Source organism: Ursus arctos, unplaced genomic scaffold (assembly GCF_023065955.2).
Source record: "Ursus arctos isolate Adak ecotype North America unplaced genomic scaffold, UrsArc2.0 scaffold_2, whole genome shotgun sequence".
NCBI classification, from domain to species: domain Eukaryota; kingdom Metazoa; phylum Chordata; class Mammalia; order Carnivora; family Ursidae; genus Ursus; species Ursus arctos.
Window position 1 is genome coordinate 30,262,739 of NW_026622874.1, and position 27,916 is coordinate 30,290,654.

Consider the following 27,916-nt stretch of genomic DNA (forward strand, 5'->3'; position numbering starts at 1 on the left):
TCCGTGTCTACAGGTTGTGTCTCCTTCACGGCCGGATCCCCTGCACCCAGCACAGTGCCTGACACATAGCAAATGCTCCCCCAAGCTCATGGAGAATTGTGTAAATATGTAAATCGATAAGGGGTGACCATTGAGGCTGGAGAGGTTAGGAAGGGCCAGTAATGCAGCCACGTTAAAGAGTTTAGAATTTGTCTTAAGAGCAATGTTTGGGGGGTACCTGGGTGGCTCAGTCGGTTAAGCATCTGCCTTCAGCTTAGGTCATGACCTCAGGGTCCTGGGATCGAGCCCCACGTCGGGCTCCCTGCTCAGTGGGGAGTCTGCTTGTCTTTCTCCCTCTGCCCTTCTCCCTGCTCATGCTCTCTCTGTCTCTCTCTTAAAATAAATAAAATCTAAAAAAAAAAAAAGCAGTGTTCAAGAAAGAGGGTGGGGGTGGGGGAGGATAAGTATATAACCAGATTTACATTTTAGAAAGATGACTCCAGTAGAATGGGGAGATGGAATGAAGCATAGGAGACTGGAGGTCAGGGGCCCACTTAGGAGTGACCTGGCGACAAGATGGTTGCAGCCTACGGGGGGGGGGGGGGGAAGAGGCAGTTGAGAAGGAGAGATGTCCAGGGATGTCTCCTCCAGGACCAGGAGGACTGAGTGTGGGGACTTCGTCGGGGTGCCTACTGACTGGCTCTCCCCTCAGTCTGCCAAGCCCCAGGCAGTGCCCAGGAAGCAGGAAGCATAGTGTTTCCCATCAGGAGTTCTTCGTCTGGCCTCAAGGAAACCATGCGAGTATCTAGCACAGAGCCTGGCATCGAAGATGCTCGGTGAATGTTTGTTGAGTGACTTTGGAAGGAACTCTGCAGTTATGAAGAAACAGCTGAGTGCAAGAGAAGCATGTGGTTCCGAATGAGGGCCTCAGGGCCGAAGTGGGAATATTGTGGGGCCCAACTGGCCGGTGATGCCGCCGAGGAGCAGACTGAACAGACCTGGGCCGGAGGAGGGAGGGAAGAGGCAGAGTTTGCTTCTACTTTCAAAACATCTAGTTCAGTAGACGGAAACGTTCAGCATTTTGAAGCAGTAGAGTCCCATGGGGGAAAAGCACTCTTCTTGAGATTTTAAAATGTGAAATGTCATTTCTAAAAGAATTTTTATTTTTTTCTCTGATTTTTAGATTGAATCATTTTTACTATGGAGAATACATGAACATAGGAAGGAAAACAATCACCCCAGAGACTCAGAGCAATATTACTATGCTATAAACTTTCTGGTGTGTTTCCTTTTAGGTTTTGTTTTACACATGTTATATAATTGAGATTTTGTTGTGTATGCAACTTAACATCATACATATGTTTAATCTTTTATCATAAAAATATCCTCCTCGTTAAAATCCCCCATAACTCTAATTTAGGAAAAATTCATTAATACTTCCTCCACTGTTGGATATTTATGAGGCTTTAAACTTTATTAAATACCGTGCCGAGGGGAATCTCTTCATGTAAGGATATTTATTGGCATTCTGAAATATTTCCTAGAAGTTGAGAATTATCACATCAGATAACGTGAGCTGAGGTTCCTGAGACGTTCTGCCAAACAGGGTTTCAGAACTGAACCCATTCCCAAGTTCACTTTCGGGTTTTGAGGTCTGACTCATTGTACTACACCAGCACTCAACAGTAGCATTTTCAAATGATCCAATTGCCTCCAATTAAACCTTTGTTGTTGTTGTTGTTGTTGTTGTTATTTTAGATTTTATTTATTTATTTGACAGAGAGAGAGAGAGAGGGAGAGAGTACACACACAAGCAGGGGAAGCAGACGGAGAGGAAGAAGCAGGCTTCCTGCTGAGCAGGGAGCCTGATGTGAGGCTTGATCCCAGGACCCTGGGATCATGACCAGAGCCGAAGGCAGACGCTTAACCAACTGAGCCACCCAGGCACCTCTTTTTTGTTGTTTAATGAATAGTTTTAATGCTAGTGAGACTGAAACACTTTTTCCTATTTACTGTCTGTTTAAAATTACACTTTTTATGTTAATTGTGCAGATTCTTTGCTCATATCTTCTATTTAATTCTGGTGATTTTCTTATTGATTTTTTAAAATAAACTCTTAATAAATTGGCTTCTCACCCCCATTCTTCAACAGTATTTGCAAGGACAACTTTGTAGGAAGAATCGTCTGTTGATAAGCATTCATGTTTGTCCTACTTTTGGGAGGTTGGGAATAATTAGCAGAAGGCTTCCTGGTGTGCTTTGAAATGAGCGTGTGGAACAGTAATCCATATCTTGAAGGGCGGATGATTTGAGATTTTCTATCGATTGGCCAGTCTGATGAATAAACCTGGGCATTTGAGTGGTGCTATGTGTTTCGTGTCGTTAACGTAACTCATTCTCAGTGCGTTAGTTTTCACACACTGGTGACAGTCATCATGAACGAACTCATTCAGTAAATATTTAGGTGGTCACTCTTGTGCTAGTCAATTAGTTTTTCCATTTTTCAAACAAGCAAATCATGAAGTATCAGCTCTGAGGGAAAGCAGGACACTCTCTGGTAATACTCCACAGCATGTGACTGACTCCACAGTTTGTGGCATGGTGGGCGGTCTCCTGTTTGGGACCTCTGGATCAGCTTCTGCATCAAAGAAGCCCAGGAAAAGGCTTCTTCCTGCAGCTGTGCCAAGCCAGCAAGGAGAAGCTGCCAGCCAAATACTTACTGATTAGCTCCCGTCGGCCTATGGGTTTGAGCCAAAGAGATGCAGATAGAAGATACTGACTCTGCCTTTGAGGAGGTTACAATCTAGCTGTGGAGACAGATCTAATAGGAAAACCATCATATTTTGCCCATTTTCCTAATGGATTGTCTTTTACTTATTCAATGCTAGGAGCAATTTTACGTAAGGGATATTGATTCTATGTTGAAAAATATTTTTATTTAAAACGTTTTTCTTTTTAATTAGGCTTTTAAAATACCATTTATAAAGTAAAAAAATTATGGCAGCGTTTTCCTTTATGGTTCTGAGCTTTATATAATGTTTCGGAAGCTTGTCTTTTTACCTAAATAATGAAAATATTCTTCCATTTTTTCCTTCTGATACTTTTAGAGCCATGTTAGGATATGTAAAACGTTAAACCATTTGGAATTTGTTTTTATGTGACGTAGCAGTTTAAGTTCATTTATTTTCCACATTGCTTATTGAGTTTTTCAGTACTATTACAGAATCCAGCTCTTCCCTTCTAATTTGAAATGTCCTTTTCTTAGATGCTAGATTCTCACACATTCATGAGCTTATTTCTCTCCTCTCCTTTTCCAGGAGTCCTTTTGTAACTTATTAGCTATGTGAATTTGATTAAAATGCTCTCCCACTGGGGTTCCCCATAGGTAAAATGGGGAATAATGCAGTCACAATTCCATCTCACAGAGTTGCTGTGAGAAGTTAGCCATAAGGTGTCAGGACTGGGCCCCATTGTAAGCACTTAATAAATGATACTGTTGTTTTCACTGTTGCTTATTTTAGGGCCGGTGCCAGTGGCTCTTAGTTACTGTACAGTTGACCTTTGAACAAGGCAAGGTTAAGGGTGTCAGCCCCCCCCTTGCAGGTGAAAGTCTGGGTTTAACTTTTGACTCCCCCAAAACTTAACTACTCATAGCCTACCGTTGACTGAAGCCTTACCAATAACATAAATAGTTAGCACATATTTTGGGTTTCATATGTATTATACACTGTATTCTTAAAGTAAGCTAGAGAAAAGGAAATCTTACAAACAAAATCATAAGGAAGAGAAAATACATTTACAGTACTGTATTTATTGAAAAAAAAAATCCACGTTCCCTGGAGGAAATGGGAGGGACAGGCTCTACATTTTCATTCCAAATAAAATTCTCTTTCTATAAAGAAAAAACAAATCCGTGTATAAGTCGACATGCGCCACTCAAATGTGTTTTGTTCAGGGGTCAATGATGGGTGATAGTCCTTGTTATCATTTTTCTTTCAAAAAATTTCAGAGATTTCTTGGCTGTTCTTCTAGCTTTATTTTTCTACTTGAATTTCAATTCGTCAAACTCTAAGAAAAACAAACAAAAAAAGAACAATTGAGATTCTGATTGAAATTGCATTAAATTTATATATTAAAAGAGGAGGTTTGACATCTTACAAAATTGAATCTTCTCATCTGCAAACAATGTAGCTCTCTCCATTTATTTAGGTTTTGTGTTTTGTTTTGGTCTTCAATCAAATTTTAATTAAATTGAGGCTCAGGCATTGATTTTTCTAGCTTTTCCCCCATGTCTGAGACTGGCATTCTTCCTAGGAACTGGTAGAGGCAGCTCTGGAGTTACATTAAACATCTTGAAATACATCCTCTTTTAAGTCATCCCAACACCCCTGTGAGGTAAGATCGAACATTTCCATCTTACAGGTGAGGAATTTAAAAGGAAAGGAGAAATGTTTTGGACACATTTACATTTTTACTGAATTTAAAGGAGGTCTATAATCCCCATTTTGCAAATGAGAAAACTGATTCTAAAAGGTTAAGTTGACATGGCCAAGGCATATGGTAAACTAAGAGATAGGACTCAAACCCGGGACTTGGGATTCCCAGTCGTATGCTCTCAGACTCTCTGTACTTGTCATTTGTCTCAGTGAAGGTGACCTGGGACCAACCACTCTGTTTCCTAGGGGAGGCCGCCATTCCCTAGTCTAGTTTCTGGACCTATCATCTGAATGGCCCAGCACGTGGCAGCCATTCCCATGAGCCAGTTACATGGCGGTCAATTCCATTGCTGTTGAATATGGCGTGGCTGCCTGGCTGCCTGGTTACAGAGAGAACCTGGGAGAAGGCCCAGGGTAGAAGGAAGCCTGACGGAGACCAAAAAAATCTCTTGTATACCTGAGCCTTGCTTTTTTCTTATCTGACTACTGGGGTTGAGAAACCTCATGGCCATGTCAAGTTGTCAGGTTCATTACTACATGACCTGAGGCAGCTAATTAGGCATGAGAATCGCAGAGTGAGCAGGAGGAGGAGCCTGACCTGGAGCTTCCCCTCCACGAGCACGCTCCACCAGGAAAGACCGGCTCTCCCCGCAGCAGCCGCCTTGGCCATCAGCCTTTGCTCTGTTTTTTCTGGATTTATGTATTGATCTTCCTTTATTTATCATTCACCCTTTGTCCTTTTTGCAGAAACAGGACATCAAATACTTGCTTTTCTCGATTTGCCCACTGTAGGCACTTGGGTGCAGAGGCAGAATTTTAACCTCATCTTCCCGATTTTGTGTCTGTATGTGTGAGTATTTGTTCTTGTATTGCCTCTTTTGTATCTTGGTGGAATGAATTATCATCCAGAATCTGGGCTCTCGGAGAGATCCCTGGAGGCCAACTGCCCTGGCCTCTGCCTCTGGGCAGGTCTATATATGAACGGAGCCAAAGGGCTCCTGACTATCCTTGGGGGCATCTAGAGGGGTGGAAGAGAAACCGAGTGAGTGGGCCTCCAGGCGCTGGGCAGCTGCGTTCACTTGAAACACCTGTTTCACATATTGAGACTTTGAGTAATGTTCCACTGGTTAAAAATGCTTTGCTCTTGAGAGTAAAACGTTGAAATTACTGGTCTGTGCCACCTAGGTGGGACTCATGTTCTCCTTTGAAAGAATTTCAGAAATGAAATTTAAGTCCATTCTGTGTGCTTTTCTAGATTGTTTAGGGAATGCTAATTTGGGAGAGAGGCAGGTCAGAGTGACTCTGAAGACACTGGAAGTAGGATTTATTTCTTTGGAACTCAGCAGGTATTCCTAGAGTACCTGCCTTGCCACGGGTGTGAAGTTTCCCAACTCCAGGATGGTGCCATTTGGAGTTGAGCAATGTAATAGCCTCATGTAACCCTATGCATAACATCGCACTACACAGGGGTGCAGGGGATGAGACAGAGAAACTTCAGATCTCCTGCCCCAGAGTGAATTATGGTCTATTTAAAGACAGAGCCCTCCATTGTTGAGGTTTGAAGGGAGACATCACATAGCACTTTCTTTCCTTGCCTGTGATCAGAAGCAATTGAGAGAGATTCAGGAATCAGGTAAATGGAGGTTAAAATTCCCCTTTATGACCAGCGAAGCTGATCCTAGAGAATGTAGTTTATGTCTGTGGGCAAGTAAGGCTTCTAACAGTGAATCCTAGAATCAGACAGACTTCCGCACCCAACACAGGTGTGGAACCACAGGCTTCTCCTCCTATCGGTCATCCCCCTGCCCTTTTGACTTATCCGCTAACATCTATAGAATGGGGAAGCAGAGCAGGGTGTGGATTCATCGCTAAGAAAGCAGAGGAAGAGAAGTGGTTGAGCTACACATATCTAATTCTTGACTCCCGAAATACCAATCCAGGGAAAAGACCCGAGAGTTCCTTTGAAATCTGTCTCTCCACTCGGATACCCCAGATCAGGCAGTAGGAGGTTCCCTCCCTCAACAAGCCCAACTGATCAGCCAGAGACACGCTCTAAGGCCATGCATCCTGACTATATGAATTTTTGGAACAAGATTCATATTTATTTCCTGAAAAGAAATGATCAGAATAGCATGTGTTTAATCAGGGAACATTTCTGGAGGAAGCAACGGGCTCAGTTTGGTGGAGAGAAGCACACAGCTTTAAACAGATTGACCTGTACAAATTGACAGGGGCGGGGGAGTTCAAGATGAGCTTGAACTGTAGTAAAATGAAAAGGTTTCCCACCACGACGAATACAGTAGGCTCTCGTGATCTGGGAGATGTAGGGTAACGTCATCAATCCCAGGGGTCATAAAGGGAATATCAAGATTAGATGGCACAGTCACAACTGGAAAAGTTCACAGGCCTGGGGCCCAGCTGATACAGTGCAGGTGGCAGCTGGGAAGGTTATGGTTCCAGGGATTCCAGCAAGATGAGGCTCCTAGGGTTAGACCTCATGAGTGGGGGTGGGGGGGCTCTCCTCTGATTCCTTACTGGTTGATAAATGAACAGTGTTTTCTGGTTTACCATCTGAAAAAAAATTGGTTAAGTTTTTTTTTTTTCCTTAAGAGCAGAAAGGAAATGGTTTTTTGGTTTGTTTGCTTTTGGTCTTACAAGCTAGGATATAAGGGAGAGCTGTGGGTATGTAGGCTCCATTGGTGTGACGCTTTATTTTGAGTTTTCTGTTGCTTAATTGAAAGTGGTTTAAAATCCCACAGGTTCTGAGCAGGGAACTGGGAGGAATAGTAACACAGACCTTTCAAAAACAGTAGGTGATTCAAAGGCCATATTCTTCTTGATTTTGGAGTGCTACGTGTGATTTTGTATGGTAGATTTTTCTTTCAAAACATGTTTTTCTTAGGGTGACATTATAACCTGTTTGTCTTCTAAGAACACCCAGAAACTGGCAGCTGAAAATTATGGAACAGGAAAATCGACAGAGGGTGAAAGTTAACTCTGGGTGAATGTGTAGGTAATGAAGACTTAAGGAGAATACGTTCCCATCTGATCGATTTGCTGCCTGTTTGACTATATATTTTATGGTTATTTATGCTTCCGTATGAATAAGTGGTATAGCCAGATCTGTAAGCTGGTTCTTGTTAAATTGGATTGGCTAACCCTGATGTCAGTCAGAGATGTCTGTCTGTGCATGTCGTAGTAGAGTATAGAGTTTTCTGTGATTGCCCACAGAGACACCCAGAGGTACCTCTTGGGGATTTATTTCCATCTCCCAAGATTCAGTGAGTTGTTTGCTTGCTATCTTAAAATAAAATAATAGATGTAAAATGCCGAACACGGTGCCTGGTATGTAGAAAGCTTCTCTAATTCTTCCTCCTCCTCCTCCTCCTCCTCCTCCTCCTCCTCCTCCTCCTCCTCCTCCTCTTCTTCTTCTTCTTCTTCTTCTTCTTCTTATTTTTTAAAGGATTTTATTTATTTATTTGACACAGAGAAAGAGAGAGAGAGCACGTGTGCACAAACGGGAGTGGCAGAGACAGAGGGAGAAGCAGGCTCCCTGCTTAGCAGGAAGCCTGCAGGGGCTCGATCCCAGGACTCTGGGATTGTGACTTGAGCGGAAGGCAGATGCTTAACCGACTGAGCCACCCAGGTGCCCCAGGAAGCTTGTCTAATTCTTAACAGGGAGAAATACTTACTGTTTTTTAACTTGAAAATGGTTATAAAATAGCATGTAAAGTATTATCCCAGTTCTGGAAAATTCAGCAAATAGTTAAGTTCTTATATACCAGATGCTGTTTAAGGACCTGGGGTATGAGAACTAGATAGGGAAGAACTTGCCATTTCTTTGTGTCTCATTTAATTTTGCATCACAGAGTTGATTGGTGTGGCTTGCTAGGATGTCCTCTATAGATAGAAAACATTTGTTTCGCCTCATTCTTTTTTGGAAGCCAGACACTGACTTTGTATAGATATTTAGCCATAGATACCTGAGTGTGTGTCCTCTCTGAGAAGTTAGTTAGATGAGTCCTGCCCGCTTTCTCCTTGTGTGGATTAGGGCAGGGCTTTGGGAGAGCTCATTTATCCCGTTTTCACTCAGGAATAAGGATTGGAAGTTGAAACAGTGGTTGAGCTTCCTAAAGCACTAACGTAAATAGAGGCCAAAGCCACCTGGAAACCTCCCTTTTTGAGGGAGGCTTTGCTGGGAGAATGAGTGTGGTGGTTCTCTTCCTTCTTCAGCCTGTTGTCATCTGCCCCATTGCACTGGACCTTTTGGATTTTTATTTTGGGGGGAGGGACTTAGAAATATAGCTTTTGGCCCATGGTTGATTGAGCGTGTGGGTCAAATTGCTGGATGCCCAAACTGGATTTTGACACCAGGGTCCTTTAGCAATGGAAATTTGAGTTCGCAGTGGTCTGCTGGCCATGGTTGGCAATGCCCATCCTGGTCCCTACTTTTTACTTGTCTACACTGCATGGTTTAAGGTAAGTATTTAGGTTTCTGTACCTTAGTGACTTCCATAAGATCAGGAGGGATTTTCAACCCATTTTCTAATCATTTTTCGAGGGTTAAGAGATGGACACTTACAAAATATTTGAACCGAAGAAAATCCCTGCCAAATAGTCACTGTGAAAGTTTTTTTTATCCCGGCAAGAAGAGGAATTCATGGTATGATATCCTAGCACCTAAAGGAATGAAACCATTTTAAAATGAATTAATATTTGTACCTATTCATTCCCAAGTCTTTATTCCAGAGCCCCTCACATGAGAATGCAAATTACTGACCAACCTTCTGATATTTCTTTCAGGGACACCTGTGTGGTTCTTTGTGAAAATTGCTCCAATTCGAAATGAACAGGATAAAGTGGTTTTATTTCTTTGCACTTTCAGTGACATAACAGCTTTCAAACAGCCAATTGAGGATGATTCATGTAAAGGTTTGTAATTCTGATTTGTACAAATACATTTATGCTTTTTTTTTTTATCCTGTGGTGTGACTCCATTCCAGAGAATTTGAGGTTGCCAAGGCAATCTCTGCACAAAGATCAAGATTTAAACTTTAATTTGTGTGGGGTAAAGCATTGTATCCTTCTGGAATGTATTAAGGGGGAGAAGGGGGGGGAAAGCTTTGTTGAGGAAAGCATTTGAATCAATTGTATACCTTTTTAGATTAACCCTTTCCAGTAACAATTAGACAGCAGAAGGCAGTTGGGCACCTCTGGTATCAGCAGAATCTTTTCCCGGTGTCCCCGTGACAGGTGCTGGTCAGCCAAATGAGGCAGTCCATGGCCACATTCATCTTATCTGTATGTAAACTTTGTTAGATTTGACTGAGTTCTTGCATTGCAAGATTGTTCAAGTAGATTTTAACACATCTCTACCTCTGTGGTTGATTGAGTGAAGTCTGTGGCTGGTGAATTCATTGGAAACGTGGTATTAATGAGGCCAGGGTCTTGAGTGACATTTCCACATGGGTCATTTCATCAGCTTGTGACTACAGATTGTAATACTCACTTCAGCCTATCATGTGCACGAATTCTTTGGATAACACTGGGGGCCAAGGAAGGCAAGGGCTCAGGATTTCTAGAACAATGGTACTCTTGAAGAGGTCAGGCTCATCAGATGTACAAAAGATGGCATGTTATTCCCAGAGGTTTGGGGTTCAGGGGTGTCACAATGCTCTGTTCCATCCCTCTTCCACAGCGTGCATGCAAGGTAACCAAGAGGCCCTAGCTTTTTTTAATTGCAGTCCTTCTTGGCTCTGTGGTTGATTTTCCAGCTCTCTCTCTCGGAGAACTCTGCTCCTTGCGGTTTCCTGAGATGTAGCAGACAGATGTGAGTGGAGTCCAGGGAGAAGTCCAATTGGGGAGTATAATTCTTGATGTGACAAAATTGTGATTGTTAAATGTGCCTCCTAGGAGGAAATGAAAAGCATTATGGGGATGCTCTCTTGGGCTGTGTCTCTAGCATATTTGGAGGCTCACATTTATAAAGTTCAGAGCACAGTGCTGTGTATACCAGTCCCGTATATTTTTTTTTTTTAACTATCTGATAACTCAGTAAATCAATTTCAGCCTGCCTTTTGGTTTCAAGGCGACAGCAGATGTAAAGTTTCCCAGCTGGCGCCTCTGCCTCCTGCAGTCTCCTCTTTTTCCACAGGTTCGTGATTCCCTGATTTCTTCTTGGTTTCCAACTTGAGGATTTCTCAGTGCATGGAGTGATTCCTTAGTGATAGACTCATGATTAAGTGTCATCCTGCTACCCTCTAGAAAGGCCGTTCGCTTTTTTAACTGAATAAACTCATAAAATATTAAAGGCAGTCAGATATTTTGACTTTGTTTTTATAAGTTTTGTCTTAAAACTGTAAAGAGTCAGAATGTTGGCTGAGTCAGACTGTTTGCCTCTCGCTACTGCTGGCACGGTTTTGGGTGACATGCAAGTATTGTTTAGTAGGAAAGACGTACTCAACAGAGAGCGCTCCCCGCCCGCCACCTAGGTGTCTGCGCTCGGCTCTCATGAAACGTAAAAGAGGAGATCAAACTGATGCAGTGAGAGTCGCCTCGGTTTATTTTCTAGGAAGAAAGAAATGCTCTACTTCACTGAACCTGACTCGATGCATTTCTTTGCTGATGAGAGTTTTGGTACACACACACACACGCACGCACATGCACACACACACACATGCACGCACACTCACATGCACACTTCAGTGCTCCCTGGAGCGATCACGCTTAATGCCTTCTCCAAGACACGGCGTTAGAAGCCTGTCCATTTCCAGTGCCACGGTAGATATGCTTGGACCCTCCCTCTTGTTATGTCACTGTGCCCCTGGCCTCCTTTGAGTTGGTACTCTGCTGAGGACAAGGTTAAATTTTATGAGTCTGTTTATGGTGGAAGAGCATGATAGCCGTCCAGACCTTGTTAGTTGTCTATAAACTGCAGCTCTGGCTGCAAGGATCTAATCTAGGAAGATGTGTTGCCATGTGGCTGGCTTGTTCTCCTGACTTGACATTTCTTCTTGGATGTGCTCTCCCATTGGGAGCTTCTGGCAGATTCCAGCTGGGTTTTCAGTACAGCACCTCTGTCAGCAGTAAGTCTTAAGAGCCTTGCTGACCCAGCCTTGTTTAGAGTTCACTTTTGAGCGGGAAGGGGGGGTGGTTTATCCAGAACCCCAGAAATGCCCGGATAATTGCCCTTTGGCATAGCCGCGAAAGATGTTTCCCACCGTCGCATTCGTCCTTTGTTTCAGTCAGTTGTGCTCAGACTGTCTTTCAGATGGCACTGTGTTCCTTGATCACGCAGGGCCTAACTCTGGGGCTAGGGGCTGGGCTAAGTGCATCCAGCAGCGGTAGGAGAAGCCAGGTGGTGCCTCACATTTTTCCACGAACAACGCATAAAGTGGTAAACACATGGGATAGTCTGCTGTGGGCTAGTTCAGCGTCGGACACAAAGTAACTCCCTTTTGGCAGGTGATTGGGCTGCTCTGAGGCCCCTCTTTTATTTAATGTATCAGTTCTCAAGCTCCTTGTGATGAATGACCCAGGCCCCTGACCTCCTCAACTTTTCTTTTCTGTCCATCTTTCAACTGCTTCCCTTGCTCTTTGACAAAAAGTGTCCACAAATGATGTGGGCCAGGAAATGCAAGTCAAGCTAGGTTTGCTGTTTGGTAGCAGGGGTGTGGGTGTGTGTGTGTGTGTGTGTATTTGAAGTTGGAATGAACGAGTAGATGGGAATTCTTGGCTGAAATGAGAATCTGTGATGTTTCAGGAGTTTCATTTGTTTCTAATCTCTTACTGTTCTAGTTTTTTAAAATGTAAATTCAATTAATTAGCATATAATGTATTGTTAGTTTCAGAGGTAGAGGTCAGTGATTTATCCGTCTTATATAACACCCAGTGCTCATTACATCACCTGCCCTCCTTAATGTCCATCACCCAGCTACTCCCTCCCCTCACCCTCCTCCCCTCCAGCAGCCCTCTATTTGTTTCCTATGATTAAGACTCTCTTATGGTTTATCTCCCTCTCTGATTTTGTCTTGTTTTATTTTTTCCTCTCTTCCCCTGTGATCCTGTTTTTGTTTCTTAAATTCCACATATGAGTGAGATCATATGATAATTGTCTTTCTCTGATTGACTTATTTCGCTTTCTTACTTATCTGTTATTACGGATAATTGGTAGTGGCTGCAGGATAGTTTTCTTGGTCCTGTTCTCCCTTTTGAGCTAGGCGGCTTGGGCACATGGGTAGAGAAGAATTAGATGATAAGGTTCAGAGTTTTCTCTCTAGATTGTTTCCGAAAGGATGAGTATGAGTCATCCCTCTGGTTTTGTCTCTTTCCCCACCAAATAATCTCACACTAAAGGAGTGAATTCATTTTTAAAGACCCACGTATTACTTCTACACAGTAGACTTGAGCCAGATTCAGATCGCAAAAGGAATGTAAAACTTCAGAGGAGACTTTTAAAGGCCCAAGGTTGAGAATGTGCAGGGATGAGGGCCCTGGCAAGCTGTTATAACTGCAGACCTTTCCCCACTTGTCTCCCTGTGCGATATTTGCGAGGCACTCTTGAAAAAGAAACTGGGCGTGGATACAAGCCACAGGTCCCCTCGACCCCTCTGATACCAACATTTTATCCGTCTGCCCTTAGGGTGATGGAAAGGTGATGATTTAGTGACTGCTCCGTGAAGAAGCCACCCTAGACTTGTGGTTATTTCTACACTGACAGGGAAAAGATCCAGGGAGGAGGACTTGAGGACGCTTGTTAGGCAGTGTCCACACTGACTGTCCATCTTGGTCCCTGGTGTCCTTTATTCTCTTGCGTACGTTGGATTATGGCACCAGCTCCTCTAAGAGAATCTATGACTCTGCAGATTAGGACAAGCCTGGGCTCGCAGCCTCCCCACCGAGGTCAGGACCCCTTACAGCCATCCTCTGCCACTTCTACTCAAAGCGACTTGGCATGCGGGCCTGTAGGTCTGTCTTTTCTCCTATCCCTGGACTTAACTTATCCTTGGAGGAGCTGGAATTTCATCTCATCCCAGAATCCTCTCTTCTGGCCTAAGGAGGATACAGGGCTGTGTGGGCTAACACAGCCTAGTGGGGGGCTCACCCCTGTTGAAACCAGCACCCTTTGTGTGGTCAAGGGAGGGAGCAGCGATTGTCCTTACTGAGGATGGAGAAAGGATCCAGTGAGTACTTTTTAGCCAACTGCTGGATTGCACGCTGTGTTTCCTTCCTTCTGGCCTTCTTCTGTTTTCATGCCTCCCCTTACCTTCCTGCCACCCCCTCGCACCCCAAAGACACCCAGTACGTATGTGTGCTGGACAGATAGAAGTCTGCCTAAGGCCGGGGGAAGTATACAATGAGGGGGTGGGCAGTTCTGTTCGTGGTCGGGCAGTATCCGGAAAGGGCTCCCTTGAAGGATGAGCTGCCTTATCTTCCTTGTGGAAAAGGTCCACGGTGCGTCCCCTAAGGAAGATCACCCTGACCTAGGTTCTCATTGGGTTCTGTCCTCCTTTCTGGCCTTTTGGACAACAGGAGATTCGTTGTTTCCAGGAGGGTTTCTCTTGATGGCTCTGGTCCAAATTGTACCTATTATGTTCCGTCACATGCATTTGTTTCTCTTACGTGTTTTTAATCTCGTTGCGTGGCTGACACCCCAGTCCCCCAAACCAGGAACGCAGAGACCGCCTGGGATGCCTCTTCTCTCCTTCTGCAGCTGTTGCTCACCTACCTTGGTAGCTGTTCTCAAGGTCCCCTTGGGGCCTGGCCCAGGCCCCACTATCGTCCAGGCGCTCAGGACCCCTTGCCTGGGGTCCTGACTGGCCTTTTATCTGTCAAGCTTGTTTTATAAAGCCTACCATGCACATTCCCATTCTGTCTTTCTAAAGTGAAATCGGTGTGTTTCCCTCCCACCCCACCCCCCAATTTAAACTCCCCCCTGCTTCCCCATGGGTTTCAGGATGAAGGTCACATTTCTTAACTTGCTGTCTCGGTTCTTACCACTGAAGTTCTTCACCATCTGGCCCCTGGCATCCACGTTAACATCACTTCAGGCCACGGTCTGCATCCTCCTCCCCTCTACCAGCTGGGCCTCCTTCAGCCAGCCATTTAGGGTATCTTACTCCTCGCTGACATATTACCCTATTTTATGATTTTTGCCTTTGTAGGAGCTCTTCCTTCTGTGTGCATTGTCTATCTTTTCCTTCTTGTGTTTTTAATTCCTACTCATCTTTCAGAATTTTGCTCTAGGGTCACCTCTTCTGGGAAGCCCTCCCTGACGCCCTAGCCTGGATTTGCTATGCCTTCTCTGGACGGTCTTGACCATAGCATCCTATACTCATGTCTGTCCCAGAGCTTAGCTTACCATATCGTGGCTTTTAAAATTTATCTGTCTTGCCTACTGGGGTGCATGCTCTTTGGAGCCAGAGTCCATATTTTATTGATCTTAGTATCTCCAGTACCTTAGCACTATGCCTGGCATGTAGTAATTATGTTTACAGACTTAATACATGAATGAATGATGTTTTTTCATCTGGCCAGGCAATGATTCCTATTAGAAAGTATCTGTAGTTCAGAAAGGAAAACACGGGGTGGAACTTGGAAGAGAACCTTTTCCGTTCCTTCAGAACAGGCAGAGCCTGGCCTTCCTGGTAAGGTGTGATGGAGAATTGTACTGTCTGTCCATTTCCCTGTCCAACAGCCATTCATCATCCCATGCCTTCCGCTCAGGCAGCTAAGAGCCGGCTCCTTGGATAGCCACGTTCTTGGAAAGGTTTCAGGGCTAGCCCAGAGAGCAAGAGGCTAGCCTGAGCCTGGGGAAATGCCCAGAGGTCCAGGGATCTTTTCTTTTCTTTTCTTTTTTCTTTTTCTTTTTTTTAAGATTTTATTTATTTATCCGACAGAGAGAGAGAGAGAGACATCCAGCGAGAGAGGGAACACAAGCAGGGGGAGTGGGAGAGGAAGAGGCAGGCTCCCAGCGGAGCAGGGAGCCCAATGCGGTGCTCGATCCCAGGACTCTGGCATCACGCCCTGAGCTGAAGGCAGACGCTTAACGACTGAGCCACCCAGGCGCCCCAGGGATCTTTCTTTTCATCCCTTGTGCTAGATCAGCGTATGGACCAGGACCCTGAGCTCCCTGCCAGGCAGGATCTGGGGTATCTGTCCTGCCGCCTCCTTATCATTTGTCTCAGAGTGTGGGTCATGGTGGTGGTATAGTGATGGTAGCAGAGGGGTGGGTTGGATCAGGGGGTTGCCGAGCCCTTGTTGACGTTTCCACGCACAGTTATGTTTTACCTGATTGAAAAATACACTTTATGTTCTTGAAAAGCTTTATAGAATTCAATTCCAGTTTTGTTTCAGGCTGAAAGAGAGCCTCACTCAGAAAGAGACTTTAAAAAAATCCAAGTTTGGTACTAGGCTCTTTGGGATTCTTGTTATTTGGGGAACCTGTCACCAACTGTCCTTCCCCCATCCCAGAGCAGACTAAAATATGCCCATGCTTTCCCCCCACCTACCTGGGATTAGATTCATTTCTTACTCCTCTGGCTTTGGAGACTGTAATGCGTGGGCTGGCCATTTCACTAGCGTGTCCTTGCCATCCCTGGAACCAGCTCAGCCTCTACTAGATCTGACTGTGTGGGGGTTCGGAGCAGCCCGAGCCCAGTCACAAAGTCAGAGAAATGTCTTGACTGACTGGTATTATCTGACAGGAAAGCTTGGGTCAGAGTAGACAGATCAGGGTTCTGGACTCTTTATAGTTGTCTAGGTACTCTGTGCCTCAGTTTCCCCATTTGTAAAACAGTCCTGAAACCTACCTATGTCACAAAGCCAATTGATGAGGACAGAGTGAAAGTGCAGGGAAAAGTAAATTGCTACACAAATTTGAGTGTGTCGAGATGCTTTTCTGAGCAGCAAGTCTGGGTTGGGAGGAATGCAGAGTGACTCTTGGGAGCCCAGGAGGACAATGGGTTTGTGTGCTTCCAACAGTGTGACTGGTGGTGTGAATGTCCATGACCTGCAGGACGTGGTTGAAACTGTCTTTTCTCTCCTCTGCCCGCTCCAGGCTGGGGGAAGTTTGCTCGGCTGACCAGAGCGCTGACGAGCAGCAGGGGCGTCCTGCAGCAGCTGGCTCCCAGCGTGCAGAAAGGCGAGAATGTCCACAAGCACTCCCGCCTGGCTGAGGTAAGGGCGGGGGCTAGCTCTTCTTAAACCTCACTTCCTTGGGGTCCGTGGGCTAAGAAAATGGTACAAAGCAAGTGTGTGGTTTGGAAGGGACCTTCAGGACCCTCAGACTCGTGTCTTGCCTGGGCTACACACCATGATGTGTGACTTGGGGAAAGTGACCCAACTCCTTTCAGCTTTGTACTTCCCTCTGTAAGAGGAGACCGCGAACAGCTCTCTTCCATCTTATTGAGGTTACAGGTGTCAATTCACTTTCTTGAGGGAGTAGGGAAAGAGCTGGAAGTGCTATATACATGAAAGGGTTTTTACTTATAAACCTTAAATAATTTCATTATTTAATTAATACCTATTATCAGAGGAAAAAAAGATAATAGGAAACAAGCAAAAGTCACCTGTAATCCCACTAACCCGATGGCTTTGTTATAATTTTTGTATGCATTCCTTAACTCTTTTTATTAAGTGTAGCCTGTTTCCTAAAGCCTAATGAATACATTTTTTCATAGTTAATATTTATGAAGTTCAAATGTATCTAAGAATCAATGTGTATATTTAATGTGGCTGTGTTACCTTCTCTTCACCTTACATCATCATGAACATCTGTCTAGGTTAATAAATGTACTCGAAATTATTGCTGTTCTGATAACCTTTGTCGTAAGGAAAACCTGTGGCCGTGGTATTCTCCCTGTTGCTGGGACAAACGAGAGGCTGGGAAGCCTGGACAAGGTGGTTCACTAGGCTTCATGCACCCCAATTACTCTTACCGTTTTTGGTGGTTCTGCATCCAAATCATGTATTATCTGCCTTCCATGGTGCCTGGCCTTCATTTTTTCAACTCAGCCCGGGTGGACCAGTGAAGAGTGCCACCCCTTGCCCACAGCAAACTTCCACCTTACCCAGAGATGACAATGTAAGCTGTCTGTCTGCCGGCTCATGGGCACTCAGTGCTTGACCCTTGCTCAGATGATGGGGTCCTTTCTGGCCTGACTCGTGGCTCCTGGAATCCTAAGAGAGGAACAGCCAGCACAGTGCAGCTCACATTCAGTGCCCGAATGTCAGATGAGTTCACTACAGACGATCTCCTCGTGGCGTCCGAAAGCTTCTGCCAACAGTGGGGATGGGAGCAGTCACCTATGTCACGTTAGAGAAGGAAAGGCACTTGGAAGCATAGCTTTTGGTCCTGATGTGGGCTCAGTATATTGTAGAAAGAAAACTAAAGGAGACCGTTTGGCGTACAGCCTGCACTTTCCCTGTGCCTGCTGCCGCTTTTGGTTAATAAAGCAGCCTCCTTTGCTGCTGCTATCTGCCTCGCTTCCTCTTACTCAAGCCACATTCCTGGTATGCAGCTCCTGTACACCAGGCTCGCTCTTCTCTCAGACGTCTGGTGTGGCGGCTCCTTCACCAGCCCTGAGTCTGTGCTCAAATGTCAGTTTCTCCGGGGGGCTACCTGCATCAGTCAGAGTTCTTCGAGAGAAACAGAACCACAGGGATATTTATATATTCAAAGATTTATTGCAAGGAATTGGTTTATGTGATTGTGCGGGCTGGCGAGGTGAGTCCAAAATTCATAGGTCAGCTTGGCCAACTGGAAACTCATGGAAGAATCTGATGCCAAAGTCCATAGTGGTATTCCTTCTTCCTCAGTTTTGCTCTTAAGGCCTTTCAACTGATTAGATGGGGCCAACCCAGGTTATAGAGTATAATCTGCTCTCCTGAAAGTCAGCCCAGTGTAGATGTTAGTCACATCTACAAAGTTCCTTCACAGGAATGCTCAGATCAGTGTCTGATTGAGTAACTGGGTGCCATGGCCTAGCCAGGTTGACACATAAAACCAACCTTACAGTTCAGCCCTGTCAGCCTGTCACACACATGTACTTAAACCACACTTACTCTCCAAATAAAGACTGTAACAGAGTCATACTTCCACCTAACATGATCCAATTATCGTGCATATAACCAAAAATGGACCAACTCTTCCCACAGAAGAGGGTGCAAAATCCTTGGGTGATGTTCACTCTTCCCCTTGATATTCTGTGAAATACTGAGATGTAAATTATTATTAATACATCTTATGTTTGGGGGCGCCTGGGTGGCCCAGTCATTAAGCATCTGCCTTCAGCTCAGGGCGTGATCCCAGAGTACTGGGATCGAGCCCCACATCAGGCTCCTCTGCTGGGAGCCTGCTTCTTCCTCTCCCACTCCCCCTGCTTGTGTTCCCTCTTGCTGGCTGTCTCTCTCTCCGTCAAATAAATAAATAAAATATTTAAAAAAAAGTACATCTTATGTTTGATAAGGGGATAAGAGAGGGAAGAAAATAAAGTATTTGCTTAATATATATATGCATACATGTATATGTATATATATATATATATATATACACACACACAGACATTCGTAAGAAAATAAAAATACTCATACCTCCCTATTCTCTCCTGCTCTTTTTCTCCACTTAGTACCTTCTAATGTACTATCCACCTTATTTATTTCTTCTGTTTGTTGTTCATTGACACATCCCAAGCACTTAAAACAGTGTCTGGCACATAGTAGATGCTTATCAGTAGTGTTTCTTTCTTTCTTTCTTTCTTTCTTTCTTTCTTTCTTTCTTTCTTTCTTTCTTTCTTTCTTTCTTCTTTTCTTTTCCTTTCCTTTCCTTTTCTTTTCTTTTCTTTTCTTTTCTTTTCTTTTCTTTTCTTTTCTTTTCTTTTCTTTCCTGATTGAACAGATGAAAGAAAGGAAGTGATGTTAGTGCTTTTGTTGACCTCCTCTGACATAAGTAGTTGCTCATTGATTGGCAATATGAGGCAGACATATGGGTCCCATCCCAGGGACTAGTTAGCCTGGCTAGAGGCTTATGGATTTTACTGATCTTTTCAAAGAACCAGATTCTGATTTTGTTGATTTTCTCAAAGGGTTTTCTGTTTCCAATTTCATTGATTTCTGCTCTAATTTTTATTATTTGTTTTCTCCTACTTTGGATTTAATTTGCTCTTCTTTTTTTTAGTTTCCTAAGAAGGAAACTAAGATTATTGATTTTTGATCTTTCTTCTTTTCTTATATATGCATTCAATGCTATAAATCTTCCTCTAAGCACTGCTTTCACTGGATCCCACAAATGTGCATAAATTCTGTGTTCCTTTTCATTTAGTTTTAAAATATTTTAAAATTAAAAAAAATATTTTAAAATTTCTCTTGAGATTTCTTCTTTGATCCCATGTGTTATTTAGAAGTGTGTTTCATCTCCGAGCATTCTGGGATTTTATAGCTACCTTTCTGTTATTGATTTCTAGTTTTAATTCCACTGTGATCTGAGAGCAGACGTCGTATGATTTCTGTTCTTTTACGTTTGTTCAGGTGTGTTTCATGGCCCAGAATGTGGTCTCTCTTGCTGAATGCTGAAGTGAGCTTGGGAAGAACATGTGCTCTGCTGTGGTTGGATAAAGTGGTCTACAGATCATCAGTCAGATCCAGTTGGTTGATTGTGGTGTTGAGTTCAGCCATGTCCTCAGTGATTTTCTGCTTCCTGGGTCTGCCCATTTCTCATAAAGGATTGTTGAAGTCACCAACTTGATAGTGGATTCATCTATTTCTCCTTGCGGTTCTCTCAGCTCTTGGCCCACATATGTTGATGCTCTGTTGTTAGGCACATACAGATTAAGGGTTGTTACATCTTCTTGAAAAATTGACCCCTTTGTCATCGTGTAATATCCTTCTTTACCCCTGCTAATTTTTCTTGCCCTGAAATCTGGTCTGCCAGAAATTAATATAGCTACTTCTGCTTTCTTTTGAGTGTTAGCATGGTATATCTTTCTTCATCCTTTTATATAATCTATCTGTGCCTTTATATGTAAAGTGGGTTTCTTATGGACAGCATATAATCGGATCTTATTTTTTGATCCGTTTTGACAATCTCTGTCTTAATTGCATATTTAATGTTTGACTATTGATGTTTAAAGTGATTACTGATGTAGTTGGATTAATAGCTGGCACATTTGTTACTGTTTTCTATTTTTTGTCCTTGTTCTTTGTTCCTATATTGTTTCCACTTTTTCTGTTTTTTTCGGTTTTAATTAAGTGTCATATATGATTCTCTTTTCTCTCCTTTCTTAGCATTATCAATTATACTTCTTTTTTTACTTTTTTAAGTGGTTGCCCAAGAGTTTGCAATATATATTTACAACTAATCTGAGTCTACTTTGAAATAACACTGTACTGCCTCATGGATAGTGCAACTACCTTATGTAATAACAAAAATAATTCTAATTCTTTTTTTTTTAATGATTTTTTATTATATTATGTTAGTCACCATACAGTACATCCCCGGTTTCCAATGTAAGGCTCGATGATTCATTAGTTGTGTATAACACCCAGTGCACCATGCAATACGTGCCCTCCTTACTACCCATCACTGGTCTATCCCATTCCCCCACCCCCCTCCCCTCTGAGGCCCTCAGTTTGTTTCTCAGAGTCCATAGTCTCTCATGTTTCATTCCCCCTTCTGATTACCCCCCCCTTTCTTTATCCCTTTCTTCCCCTACTGATCATCCTAGTTCTTATGTTCCATAGATGAGAGAAATCATATGATAGTTGTCTTTCTCTGCTTGACTTATTTCACTTAGCATTATCTCCTCCAGTGCCGTCCATGTTGTAGCAAATGTTGAGAACTCGTTCTTTCTGATAGCTGAGTAATATTCCATTGTATATATGGACCACAACTTCTTAATCCAGTCATCTGTTGAAGGCCATCTTGGCTCCTTCCACGATTTAGCTATTGTGGACATTGCTGCTATGAACATTGGGGTGCATATGGCCTTTCTCTTCACTACGTCTGTATCTTTGGGGTAAACACCCAGTAGTGCAATGGCTGGATCATAGGGTAGCTCAATTTTTAACTTTTTAAGGGACCTCCACACTGTTTTCCAGAGTGGCTGTACCAACTTGCATTCCCACCAACGATGTAGGAGGGATCCCCTTTCTCCACATCCTCTCCAACAATTGTTGTTTCTTGCCTTGTCTATTTTTACCATTCTAACTGGCATAAGGTGGTATCTCAGTGTGGTTTTGATTTGAATTTCCTTGATGGCTAATGATTTTGAACATTTTTTCATGTGTCTGTTAGCCATTTGTATGTCTTCATTGGAAAAGTGTCTGTTCATATCTTCTGCCCATTTTTTTGATTTGTTTATTTGTTTCTCGTGTATTGAGTTTGAGAAGTTCTTTGTAGATCTTGGATACCAGTCCTTTATCTGTAGTGTCATTTGCAAATATATTCTCCCATTCCGTGGGCTGCCTCTTAGTTTTTCTGACTGTTTCCTTGGCTGTGCAGAAACTTTTAATCTTGATGAAGTCCCATAAATTCATTTTATCTTTTGTTTCTCTTGCCTTTGGGGATGTGTCATGAAAAAGGTTGCTTTGGCCGATGTCGTAGAGGTTGCTGCCTATGTTCTCCTCTAGAATTTTGATGGATTCCTGTCTCACATCGAGGTCTTTCATCCATTTGGAGTTTATTTTTGTGTATGGTGTGAGAGAGTGGTCAAGTTTCATTCTTTTGCATGTAGCTGTCCAATTTTCCCAGCACCATTTATTGAAGAGACTGTCTTTTTCCCACCGGATGTTTTTTCCTGCTTTATCAAATATTAGTTGCCCAAAGAGCCGAGGGTCCATTTCTGGGCTCTCTATTCTGTTCCATTGGTCTATGTGTCTGTTTTTGTGCCAGTACCATGCTGTCTTTGTGATCACAGCTTTGTAGTACAGCTCGAAATCCGGCATTGTGATGCCCCCAGCTTTGTTTTTCCTTTTCAACAGTTCCTTGGAGATTCGGGGCCTTTTCTGTTTCCATACAAATTTAAGGACTATTTGTTCCAGTTCTTTGAAAAATGTCCTCGGTATTTTGATCGGGATAGCATTGAAAGTGTAGATTGCTCTGGGTCGCATGGACATTTTAACTATGTTAATTCTTCCGATCCATGAGCATGGGATATCTTTCCATCTTTTTATGTCTTCCTCAATGTCTTTCAAGAGTGATTTATAGTTTCTAGAATATAGGTCCTTTACGTCTCTGGTTAAGTTAATTCCAAGGTAACGTATGGTTTTTGGTGCTATTGTAAATGGGATGGATTCCCTAATTTCTCTTTCTTCGGTCTCGTTATCTGTGTATAGAAAAGCAACTGATTTCTGAGCATTGATTTTGTATCCCGCCACGTTACTGAATTGCTCTATAACTTCTAATAGTTTGGGAGTGGCTTCTTTTGGGTTTTCCATATAGAGTATCATGTCATCTGCGAAGAGAGACATTTTGACTTCTTCTTTGCCAATTTGAATACCTTTGATCCCTTTTTGTCGTCTGATTGCTGTTGCAAGGACTTCTCGTACTATGTTGAATAATAATGGCGAGAGTGGGCATCCTTGTCGAGTTCCTGATCTTAAGGGAAAGGCTTCCAGCTTTTCCCCATTGAGAATAATATTTGCAGTAGGCTTTTCATAGATGGCTTTTATGAGATTGAGAAATGTACCTTCTATTCCTACACTCTGAAGGGTTTTAATCAGGAAAGGATGCTGTATTTTGTCAAATGCTTTTTCGGCATCGATTGAGAGGATCATATGGTTCCTGAGTCTTTTCTTGTTGATATGATGTATCACGCTAATAATCCTAATTCTTGATTCCTCCTTTCTGTTCCTTGTATCATTGCTGTCATTATCCATGAGCATAAGTAAGCATACATATCTATATATCTATATGTGTGTGTGTGTATATATATATATATATATATACACAGAATTAAATACATTGTTGCTATTTTATTTTTGAACAAAGTTTTCCCTTTTATATCATTAAAGAATATGAAAAATAAAAGTTTTTATTTACCTTTACTTTTTCCTTCTCTGATGCTCTTTCTTTATGTAGATCTGAGTTTCTGACCTGTATTATCTTCCTTTTCTCTGAACAACTTCTTTTAACATTTCTTGCAAGGCAGTTCCACTGGCAACAAATTCCGTTAATTTTTTCAGAAAAAGTCATTATTTCTCCTTTACTACCTTTTTTTTAAAAGATTTTATTTATTTATTTGAGAGGGAGCGAGAGAGAAAGCACAAATGGGGGGAGGGGCAAAGAGAGAGGGAGAATCAGGCTCTCCGCTGAGCAGGGAGCCCCATGTGGGGCTTGATCCCTAGACCCTGAGATCATGACCTGAGCCAAAGGCAGACGCTTAACCAACTGAGCCACCCAGGCGCCCCTCCACTTTTGAAAGATAATTTCATGGGGTACAGAATTCTAGGCTGGTGTTTTTTCTTCTCTCAACTCTTTAAATATTTCAGTCTGCTCTCTTTTGTTTATGTTTCTGAGGAGAAGTTAGATGCAATTCTTATCTTGGCTCCTTATAAGTTAGGTGTTTTTTTCCTCTGGCTTCTTTCAAGATCTTTTCTTGACCTTTGATTTCCTGCCGTTTGGATAGGATATGCCTAGGTGTGTTTTGTTTACTTGTTTGTTTTGTGGGCCTGTATCCTGCTTGGTGGTCTGTGAACTTCCTGCACCTGGGACTTGGTGTGTGACATGAATTTGGGGGAAATTCCCGGTCATTATTGCTTCAAATATTTTTTCTGTTTCTTTCTTCCCCTCTGGTGTTCTCATTACACATATGTTACACCTTCTGCAGTTGTCCCACAGTCCCTGGATATTCTGTTGTATTTATTTATTTTGTTGGTCCTTTTGTTACTGGATTTCTATTCCTTTAGCACCCGCAGTTCTTGGTCACACTCCTTCAAAGAAGGAAGAGGAAGACCAGACAAAGAATGGTGGGCAACAAGGCAAAATTCATTGAGGAAGAGTACAATGCTCTCGAAGAGGAAGGGGACTGGAGAGGGTTGCTGTTGGAGTTTCTAAGTTTAGGGTTTGTTATGAGCTCTATTGCAGAACGAGCCTAAGCAACCAGGATGTGTTGTGCCAGTCAGGGCTTTGATCACGTATCTGTCTACCTATTAGATTCATGTCTACATGCTGATGGTCTTTTTGGGTTGACATCTGAGGGCTTTGGTCTTAGCTGCCCCTTGCTCATGATAGTGACAAATGCTCTGTGGCTAATTGTTTTATTTTAAGACGTTTTGCAGAAATCATTTCTGCAAAGGCTGCAAAATGGAATGCCAGTGTGGTCCTGTCTAAGCTGCAGAAAGAATGTTAGTGCTGTTCTGTCTTAGCTGTCCTGAGTCTATATTTTCTTGTTGGGGACCCTGGCCCTGTCTACCCAACTGTCCAACTAACTCCTAACACTTTCCTTTGCTTTTTGGTTTTGGAGGCTTCTGTCAACATATCCTCAAGCTCAGAGATTCTTTCCTCAGCTGTGTTCAGTCTGCTAATGAGCTCATCAAAGGCATTCTTCATATCTGTTACAGTGTTTTTGATCTCTAATGTTTCCTTTTGGTTCTTTCTTAGAAATTCCATCACTTTGCTTACATAACCCATCTGTTCTTGCATGTTACATTTTTCATTAGAGCCCTTCACATATTAATCATAGTTGTTTTAATTCCTGGTCTGATATTTCCAATGCCCCTGCCATGTCTGGGCCTGGTTCCGATGCTACTAGCTCTGTGTCTTCAGACTGTGTTTTTTGGCTCTTGGTATGCCTTGCAATGTTTTGAAAGCTGAACTTGATGTACTGGGTAAAAGGCTCATGGGTAAGTAGGCCCTTAATGGTGTGGGGGTGAAGGGTCAGGGAGAAGCAGCATTGTATAGTCCTATGATTAGCTGTTTTAGTGAGTTTATGCCCCTGGGATGTGAATTTCATGAATGCTCTGAGTATTTCCCCTACTTCGGCCAGACAAAATGTATAGAGGGGGCTAGAATTGGGTGTTTCCCTCCCCCCAGGTCAGGGAGGCACCATGAAACCCAACACATTAGGCTCTGATTATACAGTTTCTCCTGAGGGCAGGCCTTTCTGAAAGAGAACAGAATGCTCTGGTGTATTTCAATATAGTTACCTTTCTTCTCCTCTTCGAGAAGCAGGAGGGGATTTTTCTCTGATTTTCACTGTGAGGATCTGGTACGGCTCCTGGAGGTAAAACTCACCAAACTATGCCTGGCTCTCCCTGCACTTTGTAACTCTCAGACTTGGCCACACTGAGCCACCAGATATTTGCCGGTTATGGGGTAGGTTTTCCTATCCGGTACGGGTTCTTGTGGAAGCTTCGGCTCCTGGGTTTCTCCTGTGGCAGGTTGTCATTTTTTTTATTCACCTGCCTGCTTCTCTAGTTTTTGGTGCAGTGGTTTGCCCTGCAGTTCCACTTGTCTGATGGATCTAAGAATTGTCCATTTTCAGGGGCTGGTTCAGCTTTTCACTTGTTGTTAGGATGGTGACAATTTCCAAGCTCCTTACCTCCTGGACTGGAAACTGGAAGTTGAAACAGAGAAAACTCTGTGCCATAGCCTACAGCCGATTTCCTGCTCGGTTTTCTCACTGGTAGGTGCCACTGGCCAAATGTAGATTGAGTAAGAGTATGGATACCTCAGACCTCTCCCACTTCTAGGAAAAATTCGACACAATACACAAGTGGACTGGTAATAGTTTTCCTTTTAAATGGATTGCACTTCGTATTTTCAAGGCCCACGTATTTCCTTGTTAGACTGTTCTTTTTCCCTGAGCTCGGGCAATGTGGCTTTGGTCCTTGCTTTACTCCTCACGTCTCCCTCTTGGACTGATTGTGGGAAAGAAGGAGGCACACGTTTACTGTGTGCTAGGCTCTGTGCTTCTCATCTTTAATACTCCGGACAAGTCAGAGCAGTTTTACAGAGGGGGGAATGGGGCCATAGGGAGGGTCACTAACTTGTTCATGGTCACCCAGCAGGACATGGTAGGCTCTGGATTGAGAACCAGGTTTATGTGCCTTTAACTCAACCCGTTTCCCATTTGGGCCGGTTCCTTCTGTGCATTCTCTTCATCCCAGTCCTCTGCTATTACGCATCTCAGGGTTACCAGACCTTCTGGCTTTAGACCTGCTGGGGATCTGTGATCTCCCTCATCTCAGGATAGAGAACCAAGCCCATCTTGTCCGCTGTTCTTGAGCACCCTGTTGCCTTGACCTCCGTTTGGCGTGAGCATTTGTTCTTTTAGGGGGCCAGTTTATTTTCAGATTCTCCAAGTATCTTAGTGCATAAGTCAGGCTGGAGGACCCTTGTCAAGGGTTGAGTTCTGTGGGACGCAGACGCTGGGTAACATCTATGAAAGAAAACGGGGAAGAGGCAGCCCCTGGGCCGGGGGTGCATCAGACCACAGCGCAAATCCGAGGGCGGCTTTGCAGCGTGACGCGAGCTCTGCAGCAGAGAGGCCAGCTACAGGAGGCCGACATGGGCCAGAAGGGCCAGGCCGCTCAGCCACCGTCTTGCTCAGCCATTGGCAGTGCCTCAGCAGAAAGGTCGGGTTTCCATCCCTTAGGAAGCTACCAGGAGGCTGTCTGCTACCTGCACCTGCAGCGGGGTAGAGAATCCTTTCCTGAAGTGGGATTTGAAGGGGCGCATTTCTGAGTTTACTACCCGGCTATAACGCTTTCCACCTTTGTAGGGCAGAAGGTCCTGGTGGGCGTATGAGAGCGCACCACTCCTGCTCTGCAGGATTTCACTGTGGTTTTCACGCAGGGGGGACCCCGTGGGGGGTTGGTCTGTCTGGGAGCACTGTGCTGCCGTGCCAGCCCCTCTCTCTCCCTGGGACGGCTGTGGGGAGGACCTGGAGGGGAAACCAGCTTTCCCTGTCACCTCCTCTTTTAGCTCTTCCCTATGAGGGAGCCAGGTCCAGATATAATCTGAGATATGCCATCGTGGTGGCTGGAGCACGGGCACATCATTCAGCCAGGCCCCGCGGGGTGCGTGGTCCAGCTCACGAGGCTCTCCGTCTCACCATACGGAGATCGGGTCAATGCTGTATGTTCTTCATATGTTCTGCTGCTGTTCTTGATGCAGGCGATCGGAGTGGTGGGCTGGCACAGCACGGCACGTTATAACCCACTTAGCAACTTGCTCAGTTGTGTGATTTCCCGCGAGTCATTTCAGCTCTAAGAGCTTCCGTGTCCTCCTCTTCCTTCTCTTCAAGTGGAGGTAGTGAGTTCAAATGAGAGTAATAGATACCCATAGATTTGTTCAGAGCAGGGAAGGTTCTGAATACAAACAGTTTGACATATAGTAAATGCTCAATAATTTTAGCTTAATATTAAGATTTTTAGTTCATTAAGTCCTGTTTTAAAACAGTTCTCAAAAAAGAAATCCTGCCATTTGGGACAAGATGGATGGACACTGAGGGGAGTGCTAAGTGAAATAAGTCAGACAGAGAAAGGCCAGTACTCTGTGATCT

The 27,916-nt window shown here is 43.7% G+C and overlaps 1 protein-coding gene across 2 annotated transcripts in view; it reads left to right on the top strand.

Annotated features, from left to right (window-relative positions):
* KCNH1 (potassium voltage-gated channel subfamily H member 1) overlaps positions 1-27,916 on the top strand; it is a 351,315-nt gene that overhangs the window by 33,012 nt on the left and 290,387 nt on the right. For both annotated transcript variants that reach the window (XM_044387791.3, XM_026509088.4), the window contains exons 4-5: positions 9,219-9,347; positions 16,474-16,592. In XM_044387791.3, coding sequence (XP_044243726.1) covers positions 9,219-9,347; positions 16,474-16,592 — 248 coding nt within the window. The remainder of the gene's footprint in view (positions 1-9,218; positions 9,348-16,473; positions 16,593-27,916) is intronic.